The sequence below is a fragment of the Salmo trutta genome, chromosome 23, assembly GCF_901001165.1.
Source record: "Salmo trutta chromosome 23, fSalTru1.1, whole genome shotgun sequence".
NCBI lineage: Eukaryota > Metazoa > Chordata > Actinopteri > Salmoniformes > Salmonidae > Salmo > Salmo trutta.
The window spans coordinates 48,712,752-48,725,264 of NC_042979.1; the positions used below are offsets into that span (position 1 = coordinate 48,712,752).

The 12,513-nt window shown below is 45.6% G+C and overlaps 1 protein-coding gene across 3 annotated transcripts in view; it reads right to left on the reverse strand.

The window, feature by feature from the left end:
* Window positions 1–11,781: 11,781 nt before the first annotated feature.
* The window catches only part of LOC115160173 (tyrosine-protein kinase receptor Tie-2), a 74,231-nt gene continuing 73,499 nt past the window's right edge, over window positions 11,782–12,513 (reverse strand). For all 3 annotated transcript variants that reach the window (XM_029710554.1, XM_029710553.1, XM_029710557.1), the window contains 2 exons: window positions 12,290–12,389; window positions 11,782–12,041 (listed from right to left, as the gene is read on the reverse strand). In XM_029710554.1, the coding sequence (XP_029566414.1) occupies window positions 11,967–12,041; window positions 12,290–12,389 (175 nt within the window). In that variant the 3' untranslated portion in view covers window positions 11,782–11,966. The remainder of the gene's footprint in view (window positions 12,042–12,289; window positions 12,390–12,513) is intronic.

Consider the following 12,513-nt stretch of genomic DNA (forward strand, 5'->3'; position numbering starts at 1 on the left):
GCCATATTGGATTTTGGATGCCATATTGGATTTTGGATGCCATATTGGATTTTGGATATTGGAGTTGAGGCAAAGTCCAGGTTGGCCCCATAGATAATTTGTGGTGACTAAATTGCAAGAGTAAGGGCTTAAAGATACAAAATCCTTCAACAAACTTTGGATCCCAAAAAAATTGAATCTTGATGTCTGAGCCCACTTGTGTGACGATTTTTTATTTCACCTTTATTTAACCAGGTAGGCAAGTTGAGAACAAGTTCTCATTTACAATTGCGACCTGGCCAAGATAAAGCAAAGCAGTTCGACAACATACAAAAACACAGAGTTACACATGGAGTAAAACAACATACAATCAATGATGCAGTAGAAAAAAATAAGACTATATACAATGTGAGCAAATGATGTGAGATAATGGAGGTAAAAGCAAAAAAATGCCATGGTGGCAAAGTAAATAAAGTATGGCAAGAAAAAACACTGGAATGGTAGATTTGTAGTTTGAAGAAATTTAAAAGTTAAAATATAAATAATATGGTGCAAAGGAGCAAAATAAATAAAATAAATAAATACAGTAGGGGAAAAGGTAGTAGTTTAGGCTCAATTAAAGATGGGCTATGTACAGGTGCAGAGATCTGTGAGCTGCTCTGACAGCTGGTGCTTAAAGCTAGTGAGGGAGATAAGTGTTTCCAGTTTTAGAGATTTTTGTAGTTCGTTCCAATCATTGGCAGCTGAGAACTGGAAGGAGAGACGACCAAAGGAGGAGTTGGCTTTAGGGGTGACCAGAGAGATATACCTGCTGGAGCGCGTGCTACAGGTGGGTGCTGCTATGGTGACCAGTGAGCGGAGATAAGGGGGGACTTTACCTAGCAGGGTCTTGTAGATGACCTGGAGCCAATGTGTTTGGCGACGATGATGAAGTGAAGGCCAGCCAACGAGAGCATACAGGTCGCAGTGGTGGGTTGTATATGGGGCTTTGGTGACAAAACGGATGGCACTGTGATAGACTGCATCCAGCTTGTTGAGTAGGGTATTGGAGGCTATTTTGTAAATGACATCGCCGAAGTCGAGGATTGGTAGGATGGTCAGTTTTACGAGGGTATGTTTGGCAGCATGAGTGAAGGATGCTTTGTTGCGAAATAGGAAGCCAATTCTAGATTTCACTTTGGATTGGAGATGATTGATGTGAGTCTGGAAGGAGAGTTTACAGTCTAACCAGACACCTAGGTATTTGTAGTTGTCCACAAATTCTAAGTTAGAACCGTCCAGAGAAGTTATGCTGGATGGGCGGGCAGGTGCAGGCAGCGATCGGTTGAAGAGCATGCATTTAGTTTTACTTGTGTTTAGGAGCAGTTGGAGACCACGGAAGGAGAGTTGAATGGCATTGAAGCTCGTCTGGAGGGTTGTTAACACAGTGTCCAAAGAAGGGCCAGAAGTATACAGAATGGTGTCGTCTGCGTAGAGGTGGATCAGAGATTCACCAGCAGCAAGAGCGACATCATTTATGTATACAGAGAAAAGAGTTGGCCCAAGAATTGAACCCTGTGGTACCCCCATAGAGACTGCCAGAGGTCCAGACAGTAGGCCCTCCGATTTGACACACTGAACTCTGTCAGAGAAGTAGTTGGTGAACCAGGCGACGCAATCGTTTGAGAAACCAAGGCTACTAAGTCTGCCGATGAGGATGTGGTGATTAACAGAGTCAAAAGCTTTGGCCAGGTCAATGAATACGGCAGCACAGTAATGTTTCTTATCGATGGCGGTTACGATGTCGTTTAGGACCTTGAGCGTGGCTGAGGTGCACCCATGACCAGCTCTGAAACCAGATTGCATAGCGGAGAGGGTGCGGTGGGATTCAAAATAGTCGGTAATCTGTTTGTTGACTTGGCTTTCGAAGACCTTAGAAAGGCAGGGTAGGATGGATATAGGTCTGTAGCAACTTGGGTCAAGAGTGTCACCTCCTTTGAAGAGGGGGATGACAGCAGCTGCTTTCCAATCTATGGGAATCTCAGACGACACGAAAGAGAGGTTGAACAGGCTAGTAATAGGGGTTGCAATAATTTCGGCAGATAATTTTAGAAAGAAAGGGTCCAGATTGTCAAGCCCAGCTGATTTGTAGGGGTCCAGATTTTGCAGCTCTTTCAGAACATCAGCTGAATGGATTTGGGAGAAGGAGAAATGGGGGAGGCTTGGGCGAGTAGCTGTGGGGGGTGCAGTGCTGTTGAATGCAGTAGGGGTAGTTAGGTGGAAAGCATGGCCAGCCGTAGAAAAATGCTTATTGAAATTCTCAATTATAGTGGGCTTATCGGTGGTGACAGAGTTTCCTATCCTCAGTGCAGTGGGCAGTTGGGAGGAGGTGTTCTTATTCTCCATGGACTTTACAATGTCCCAGAACTTTTTAGAGTTGGAGTTGCACGAAGCAAATTTCTGTTTGAAAAAGCTAGCCTTGGCGTTTCTAACTGCCTGTGTGTATTGGTTTCTAACTTCCCTAAAAAGTTGCATATCGCGGGGGCAGTTCGATGCTAATGCAGAACGCCACAGGATATTTTTGTGTTGGTTAAGGGCAGTCAGGTCTGGGGAGAACCAAGGGCTATATCTGTTCCTGGTTCTAAGTTTCTTGAAAGGGGCATGCTTATTTAAGATGGAGAGGAAGGCATTTTTAAAAAATAACCAGGCATCCTCTACTGACGGGATGAGGTCAATATCCTTCCAGGATACCAGGGCCAGGTCGATTAGAAAGGCTTGCTCGTTGAAATGTTTCAGGGAGCGTTTGACAGTGATGAGTGGAGGTCGTTTGACCGCTGACCCATTACGGGTGCAGGCAATGAGGCAGTGATCGCTGAGATCTTGGTTGAAAACAGCAGAGGTGTAATTAGAGGGCACATTGGTTAGGATGATATCTATGAGGGTGCCAGTGTTTGCGGCTTTGGGGTTGTACCTGGTGGGTTCATTAATAATTTGTGTGAGATTGAGGGCATCAAGCTTGGATTGTAGAATGGCTGGGGTGTTAAGCATGTCCCAGTTTAGGTCGCCTAGTAGCACGAGCTCTGAAGATAGATGGGGGGCAATCAGTTCACATATGGTGTCCAGAGCACAGCTAGGGGCCGAGGGGGGTCTATAGCAGGCGGCAACGGTGAGAGACTTGTTTTTGGAGAGGTGGATTTTTAAAAGTAGAAGTTCAAATTGTTTGGGTACAGACCTGGATAGCAGGACAGAACTCTGCAAGCTATCTCTGCAGTAGATTGCAACACCGCCCCCTTTGGTCGTTCTATCTTGTCTGAAAACGTTGTAGTTAGGGATGAAGATTTCACAGTTTTTGGTGGACTTCCTAAGCCAAGATTCAGACACAGCTAGGACATCCGGGTTGGCAGAGTGTGCTAAAGCAGTGAATAAAACAAATTTAGGGAGGAGGCTTCTAATGTTAACATGCATGAAACCAAGGCTATTACGGTTACAGAAGTCATCAAAAGAGAGCGCCTGGGGAGTAGGTGTGGAGCCAGGCACTGAAGGGCCTGGATTCACCTCTACATCCCCAGCGGAGCAGAGAAGGATAAGTATGAGGGTACGGCTAAAAGCTATAAGAATTGGTCGTCTGTGACGTCCAGAATAGAGAGAAAAAGGAGCAGGTATCTGGGGGCGATAAAATAGCTTCAAGGTATAATGTACAGACAAAGGTATGGTGGGATGTGAGTACAGAGGAGGTAAACCTAGGCATTTAGTGATTATGAGAGAGATATTGTCTCTAGAAATATCATTGAAACCAGAAGATGTCATAGCATGTGTGGGTGGAGGAACTGAGAGGTTGGATAAGGTATAATGAGCAGGGCTAGAGACTCTACAGTGAAATAAGCCAATAAACACTAACCAGAACAGCAATGGACAAGGCATATTGACATTAAGGAGAGGCATGCTTAGCCGAGTGATCAGAGGGTCCAGTGAGAATCAGACAGCTAGCCGGGCCATAGGTAGCAAGCTGGTGGAAGATGGGAGGGAGGTCTGTTTTTAGCCGCCTCGTACGTTTCCGTCTGTGGGTTCGTGGGGTTCCGTGTGGAAGGGGGGACCTGTCCAAGTTGGCAAAATAGTTAGTTATAGTGGCCCAAGAAAAGTGTCCGACAGACCTATTCAGATCGCAGCCGAAAAGACAGCTAACGATTAGCTGGCCGCAGATGGGCGATCAGGTTACGTCGCGACGGAGGGGCCAGTTGGACAACTCCCTCGGGCAGATAACGTCGGTGATCCAGTCGTGAAGACCCAATGGGGCTCCGCATCGGCAGTAAAACGGGTCAGGATAGGTGAGTTGTAGCCCAGGAGACACTTCAGCTGGCTAGCTCAGGAGTAGCCCACGAGTGGCTGACGGAATTCTTCAGCTGGCTAGCTAGCTAGCTCCGTAATAGTGTGTGTTAATTCCGAGACCGACGTTGCCAATAGTCACTCAGGTAGCAGCTAGTTAGCTGCAAGATCCAGGTGTAAATGTCCAGAGCCTGCGGTAGAAATCGAGGAAAGGAGAGAGAATAGGTCCGATATGCTCTGGTCTGAGTCGCGCTGTACAAAAACTGGCGATAGCTTTTCGAGCTAATGGATAGCTGAGGACAGCTAACCGTAGCTAGCTGAACTTCAATGTTAGCCAGTGAAAATGGCTAACCTCTGGCTAGCTTCTGTCGTGGAATTCAGATGAGGTAAATAATACTTTCTTTTTTTTTTTAAATTGATGAGGCGGGTTGCAGGAGAGTGCTTTGAGGTTGAGTATTTAGAATAAAAAAAATGTAAAAAGATAAGTGAAGAAAAAAATATGTAAATATATATATATATACACGGGACACGACGGGACGTCTGAACTGCTACGCCATCTTGGATTACAACATCAAAAGACGTGTATATGTATGTATTTTTTGGCAGGCATGACCATACAGCACTGAAAGAGCGTATTTGACTTGAAGGTTGTCTATTAACTTCTGTCTCCCAACATTGCAAGCTCTGATATTGCTTGTATGCCCACACATACACAAATAAATAGCATTAGGATATCTTAATGCATCTAGGAAATATAGATCTGTAAACACAGAGATACAACAGGCAGAAATATAGATCTGTAAACACAGAGATACAACAGGCAGAAATATAGATCTGTAAACACAGAGATACAACAGGCAGAAATATAGATCTGTAAACACAGAAATACAACAGGCAGAAATATAGATCTGTAAACACAGAGATACAACAGGCAGAAATATCAACTATGAATATTTATGATGAATGTAAGCTTTACTTTTTGGTAGTTGATTAACCTGTTGGGGCTAGGGGGCAGTATTGAGAATTTTGAAAAAAATATGTGCCCATTTTTAACTGCCTCCTACACCAACTCAGAAGCTAGGATATGCATATTATTACCAGATTTGGACAGAAAACACTCTGAATTTTCTAAAACTGTTTGAATGGTACATTACTGTTCTTCATCCTGGGACATAAAGCTGCGACCATCTTCTGCTACTGAGGGACAGCCCTGTGGACCTGGACCCTAGGACAGGAAACGTGACAAGACAGACAGGAGACCCTATAGGACAGACTGGACTTGGACCCTAGCTAGGGCTAACACTGGACCCTAGGACAGGAGACGCAAGGACAGCCTGATGGGATTCCGCTGACCACTCCTGGTCCTGTGTTCTTATGACAGCCAGGAGACTCAAGGACAGCCAGGAGACTCAAGGACAGCCAGGAGACTCTAGGACAGCTAGAAGACTCTAGGACAGCCAGGAGATTCTAGGACAGCCAGGAGACTCTAGGACAGCCAGGAGAGACTAGGACAGCCAGGAGACTCTAGGACAGCCAGGAGAGTCTAGGACAGCCAGGAGACTCAAGGACAGCCAGGAGACTCAAGGACAGCCAGGAGACTCTAGGACAGCCAGGAGAGTCTAGGACAGCCAGGAGAGTCTAGGACAGCCAGGATACTCTAGGACAGCCAGGAGAGTCTAGGACAGCCAGGAGACTCTAGGACAGCCAGGAGAGTCTAGGACAGCCAGGAGAGTCTAGGACAGCCAGGATACTCTAGGACAGCCAGGAGACTCTAGGACAGCCAGGAGACTCTAGGACAGCCAGGAGAGTCTAGGACAGCCCGGAGACTCTAGGACAGCCAGGAGACTCAAGGACAGCCAGGAGACACTAGGACAGCCAGGAGACTCTAGGACAGCCCGGAGACTCTAGGACAGCCAGGAGACTCTAGGACAGCCAGGAGAGTCAAGGACAGCCAGGAGAGTCTAGGACAGCCAGAAGACTAGGACAGCCATGAGACTTTAGGACAGCCAGAAGACTAGGACAGCTATGAGACACTAGGACAGCCAGGAGAGTCTAGGACAGCCAGGAGACTCTAGGACAGCCAGGAGAGTCTAGGACAGCCAGGAGAGTCTAGGACAGCCAGGATACTCTAGGACAGCTAGGAGACTCTAGGACAGCTATGAGACACTAGGACAGCCAGGAGAGTCTAGGACAGCCAGGAGAGTCTAGGACATCCAGGAGAGTCTAGGACAGCCAGGAGACTTTAGGACAGCTAGGAGACTCTAGGACAGTCAGGATACTCTAGGACAGCCAGGATACTCTAGGACAGCCAGAAGACTAGGACAGCTATGAGACTCTAGGACAGCCAGGAGACTCTAGGACAGCCTGGAGACTCTAGGACAGCCAGGAGACTCTAGGACAGCCTGGAGACTCTAGGACAGCCTGGAGACTCTAGGACAGCCTGGAGACTCTAGGACAGCCAGGAGACTCTAGGACAGCCAGGAGAGACTAGGACAGCCAGGAGACTCTAGGACAGCCCGGAGAGTCTAGGACAGCTAGGAGAGACTAGGACAGCCAGAAGAGTCTAGGACAGCTATGAGACTCTAGGACAGCCAGGAGACTCTAGGACAGCCAGGATACTCTAGGACAGCTAGGAGAGTCTAGGACAGCCAGGAGACTCTAGGACAGCCAGGAGACTCTAGGACAGCCAGGAGACTCTAGGACAGCCAGGAGAGTCTAGGACAGCCAGGAGAGACTAGGACAGCCAGGAGAGTCTAGGACAGCCAGGAGACTCTAGGACAGCCAGGAGACTCTAGGACAGCCAGGAGAGTCTAGGACAGCCAGGAGAGACTAGGACAGCCAGGAGAGTCTAGGACAGCCAGGAGAGACTAGGACAGCTAGATATAGACTGGGCTTTTATTAGCCAACCCTGAGTCACTGTTACGCTAGACTCACCTGAACTAACCCAGCTGGGTATGGGACGTTCCACCAATTGAGTGGCATCACTTTGATGTGGTCCTCTGTAGCTCAGTTGGTAGAGCAATGCCAGGTTAGTGGGTTTGATTCCTGGGACCACCCATATGTTGTCACATCCTGACCAGCAGAGGGAGGTATTATATATTATATATCTACCAGTTGGTAGAGCAACGCCAGGTTAGTGGGTTTGATTCCTGGGACCACCCATATGTAAAATGTGTGAGCGCATGACTAAGTCACTTTTGATGAAAAAGTCTGCTAAATGCCATATTGTAATATATTTTAAGTAAAAATATTTCATTTTAAAAGCCTGATATATTAAATGAACTGCCCTTTACTTTAGACCACATGGAGAATTCACTAAATCAAATTTTAATTATGAATAAAGACTTGCTAAAGTGTCAAAATTCAGCATTTTGACACATCCCTCCGTGCCCCTTCTGACTTCTTGGTAGAATTTAACCCACTTACTGCAAAAATGTTTCCATGTTTTCATCATCATTGGTAAAGCCCTACTCATTTTTGTCTCTGACAAAGTCATTTCTGAAAACAGTGTGATGATTGTTACATGAACTGAACTCTCGTATTGATACGGTGAAACTAAAATTAAAAAAATATATAATAAATTCGAAAGAAACACTGAACATCTAACATCTAACAGATGACACACACAACACCTCACGGACAGGTTTGGTTTGCAGACCTTGTGGACATTCTCCTTTCACTAAAGGATAGTTTAACAAAGCAGGTGAGCTGATTCTAGTCTTTTTGGTTGTGCGTAACATGTTAACCCTGTTACCCATAGCTAGACATTCTAGAAACACTTGAAGCTTGCAATCAGTTGCCCCATTGCACACAACAAGCTTCCATTCCCCATGTTACAAGGGGATTATGACTCATTTAAGATGAAATTGGCAACTCTGTTACGGTCAACTCTGTTACGGTCAACTCTGTTACGGTCAACCCTGTTACGGTCAACCCTGTTACGGTCAACTCTGTTACGGTCATCCCTGTACGGTCAACCCTGGCACAGTCAACCCTGTTACGGTCAACCCTGTTACGGTCAACCCTGTTACGGTCAACCCTGTTACGGTCAACCCCGTTACAGTCAACCCCGTTACAGTCAACCCCGTTACTGTCAATCCTGGCACAGTCAACCCTGTCACAGTCAACCCTGTCACAGTCAACCCTGTTACTGTCAACCCTGTTACAGTCAACCCTGTTACAGTCAACCCTGTTACAGTCAACCCTGTTACAGTCAACCCTGTTACGGTCAACTCTGTTACGGTCAACCCTGTTACGGTCAACTCTGTTACGGTCAACCCTGTTACGGTCAACCCTGTTACGGTCAACTCTGTTACGGTCATCCCTGTACGGTCAACCCTGGTACAGTCAACCCTGTTACGATCAACCCTGTTACGGTCAACCCTGTTACGGTCAACCCCGTTACGGTCAACCCCGTTACAGTCAACCCCGTTACTGTCAATCCTGGCACAGTCAACCCTGTCACAGTCAACCCTGTCACAGTCAACCCTGTTACTGTCAACCCTGTTACTGTCAACCCTGTTACAGTCAACCCTGTTACGGTCAACCCTGTTACGGTCAACTCTGTTATGGTCATCCCTGTACGGTCAACCCTGGCACGGCAACCCTGTTACAGTCAACCCTGGCATGGTCATCCCTGTTACGGTCAACCCTGATACGGTCAACCCTGTTACAGTCAACCCTGTTACAGTCAACCCTGTTACTGTCAACCCTGTTACAGTCAACCCTATCACAGTCAACCCTGTTACTGTCAACCCTGTTACTGTCAACCCTGTTACTGTCAACCCTGTTACGGTCAACCCTGTTACGGTCATCCCTGTTACGGTCAACACTGTTACGGTCAACCCTGTTACGGTCAACCCTGTTACGGTCATCCCTGTTACGGTCAACACTGTTACGGTCAACCCTGTTACGGTCATCCCTGTTACGGTCATCCCTGTTACGGTCATCCCTGTTACGGTCAACCCTGATACGGTCAACCCTGTTACAGTCAACCCTATCACAGTCAACCCTGTTACTGTCAACCCTGTTACTGTCAACCCTGTTACTGTCAACCCTGTTACGGTCATCCCTGTTACGGTCAACACTGTTACGGTCAACCCTGTTACGGTCAACCCTGTTACGGTCATCCCTGTTACAGTCAACCCTGTTACAGTCAACCCTATTACTGTCAACCCTGTTACAGTCAACCCTATCACAGTCAACCCTGTTACTGTCAACCCTGTTACTGTCAACCCTGTTACTGTCAACCCTGTTACGGTCAACCCTGTTACGGTCATCCCTGTTACGGTCAACACTGTTACGGTCAACCCTGTTACGGTCAACCCTGTTACGGTCAACCCTGTTACGGTCATCCCTGTTACGGTCAACACTGTTACGGTCAACCCTGTTACGGTCATCCCTGTTACGGTCATCCCTGTTACGGTCAACCCTGTTACGGTCATCCCTGTTACTGTCAACCCTGTTACAGTCAACCCTGTTACAGTTAACCCTGTTACTGTCAACCCTGTTACAGTCAACCCTGTTACAGTCATCCCTGTTACATTTATCCCTGTTACAGTCATCCCTGTTACTGTCAACCCTGTTACTGTCAACCCTGGCACGGTCAACCCTGTTACTGTCAACCCTGTTACGGTCAACCCTGTTACTGTCAACCCTGTTACAGTCAACCCTGTTACGGTCAACACTGTTACTGTCAACCCTGTTACGGTCAACACTGTTACTGTCAACCCTGTTACAGTCAACCCTGTTACAGTCAACCCTGTTACGGTCAACACTGTTACTGTCAACCCTGTTACAGTCAACCCTGTTACTTTATTTGGCACTTGATAGGCACTCATTATTGTATTTTTATTATTGTATTTTTATTATTGTATTTTTATTATTGTATTTTTATTATTGTATTTTTATTATTTTATTTTTATTATTGTATTTTTATTATTTTATTTTTATTATTGTATTTTTATTATTGTATTTTTATTATTGTATTTTTATCATTGTATTTAACCTCTTGAGTTTTTTTTTTATGAAGTTGAACATGTGCCCTCTATGACAGAATGTTATAATTAGATGAAATTAAACATGTTTGTTTTACCAAGATACACTTTTCAAAAGATACCGCATTGGTGGAATGAATCAATCATCACAGATAAGTATTTAATCACAAAAGGTTTTATTTTGTTTTAAGGATACAGTTGTCTATGTAGTGGTTTGAGGCAAGATTCAGATCCTCGCTGGACGACACCAGCATAGTGGTTGTTTTTGGCGTTAGAGCTGTTTAATCTACAAATAGCTCCCGGGCATTATACCTACAGTGGACATTGCCATTGGCTGCATGGAGTCGCATTAAGATAAATCCTATGCATCCTTGTTTACACGTTCGAAACACTGAAATGTGAGATGTAATTTACACCTCGATTAGGCAGAAATCAGCATTATTTAATTTCATTTCTATATAGACTTCTCTATCTGAACTTCTAAAGCGAGTCGGGACGTGGTGTGGTTTCTGCTGCTCGCTGATTTATAAGGCTCCAACGCAGGTGTTCAGCTACCACCGGTTAGCGCCATGAATCCGAGCGAATCTAGGCCTCAGTTTGTGAAAGATACTTACAGTACATGTAACGTCACTATTGGCTGACAGGTCTGTAACATCTGATTCCACTGCCTTATAAGGACAACAGGTACAGTGTTGTTACAGGTCAGCCAATGACTATCATAGGATTGTGTCTCAAATGGCACCCTATTCCCTACATAGTGCACTACTTTTGACCAGGGTCTATAGGGCACCCTATTCCCTACATAGTGTGATCTATGGCACCCTATTCCCTACATAGTGCACTACTTTTGACCAGGGTCTATGGCACCCTATTCCCTACATAGTGTACTACTTTGGACCAGGATCTATTGCACCCTATTCCCTACATAGTGCACTACTTTTGACCAGGATCCCATAGAGAATAGTGTGCCCTTAGGAACGCACCCATGGACATTCATCACAACATAAAAATCATCAACAATAACGCAGGTTTACACGAAGACGAAAGTCTTGCCGGTCGGTTTATGATTGTACGATGTTAGCACATAACTTGGAATACACAATATGTGCAAAATAGCAGTCCTTAAACCCTCGTGGATGGATGGATGGATGGATGGAGGGAGGGAGGGAGGGAGGGAGGGAAGGAGGGAGGGAGGGAGGGATGGATGATGGATGGAGGGATGATGGACGGATGGATGATGGATGGATGGATTGATGGATGGATGGATGGATGATGGATGGGTGGATGAGGGATGGATGGATGGATGATGGATGGATGGATGATGGATGGATGGATGATGGATAGATGGATGGATGGATGGGTGGATGAGGGATGGATGGATGGATGATGGATGGATGGATGGATGATGGATGGATGGATGATGGATAGATGGATGGATGGATGGGTGGATGAGGGATGGATGGATGGATGATGGATGGATGGATGATGGATAGATGGATGATGGATGGATGGATGGATGATGAATGGATGGATAGATGGATGAGGGATGAATGGATGGATGGATGGATGGATGGACGGATGGACGGATGGATGGACGGATGGATGGATGGACGGATGGATGGATGGACGGAGGACTGTTTAAACCATGTAGCTTTATGATTTGTGTACAACGTGATGATGGAATTATTGTCATCCAGCTTCCTCAGCGGAGCAGTCGATGCCAGCGTAGGTAAACTTCTCATACAGAGTGGTGTTGACATACGTCTAGAAACCACACACAGAGAAATCGTGTTAATTACTATATTAACTAATTCAACCTCTTATTAAAAAAAGAAAAACAATACCATTTTTCTTTTAGAACGTTGTTTTCATTGAAAGATTAGAAAACATTCAGTTCACCTTACTGCGGACCTTTAGTGTAAATAATATGAACATGTGTGAATAATTCTAAAGAAAGAATGAAACTCAATTTTTTTTTAATATTTCCTGAAGAAAATGTGTGTTTGATTTACCTTCCTCTCTTCCAGCATCCTGTTAAGGGAGACCAGTATCTGTTGGAATGAGGGTCTCTTGTAGGGCTTTTCCCTCCAGCACTGCCCCATCAGTTCATACCTGGACACAACACAGGACAATGATGGTATATTTTACATCTCTACTATATGGGGATTCATCTGGAAACTCTTGAATCTTGATTTCAACTTCTGAATCTTGATTTTATAAATGTAGTTGTTTTTAC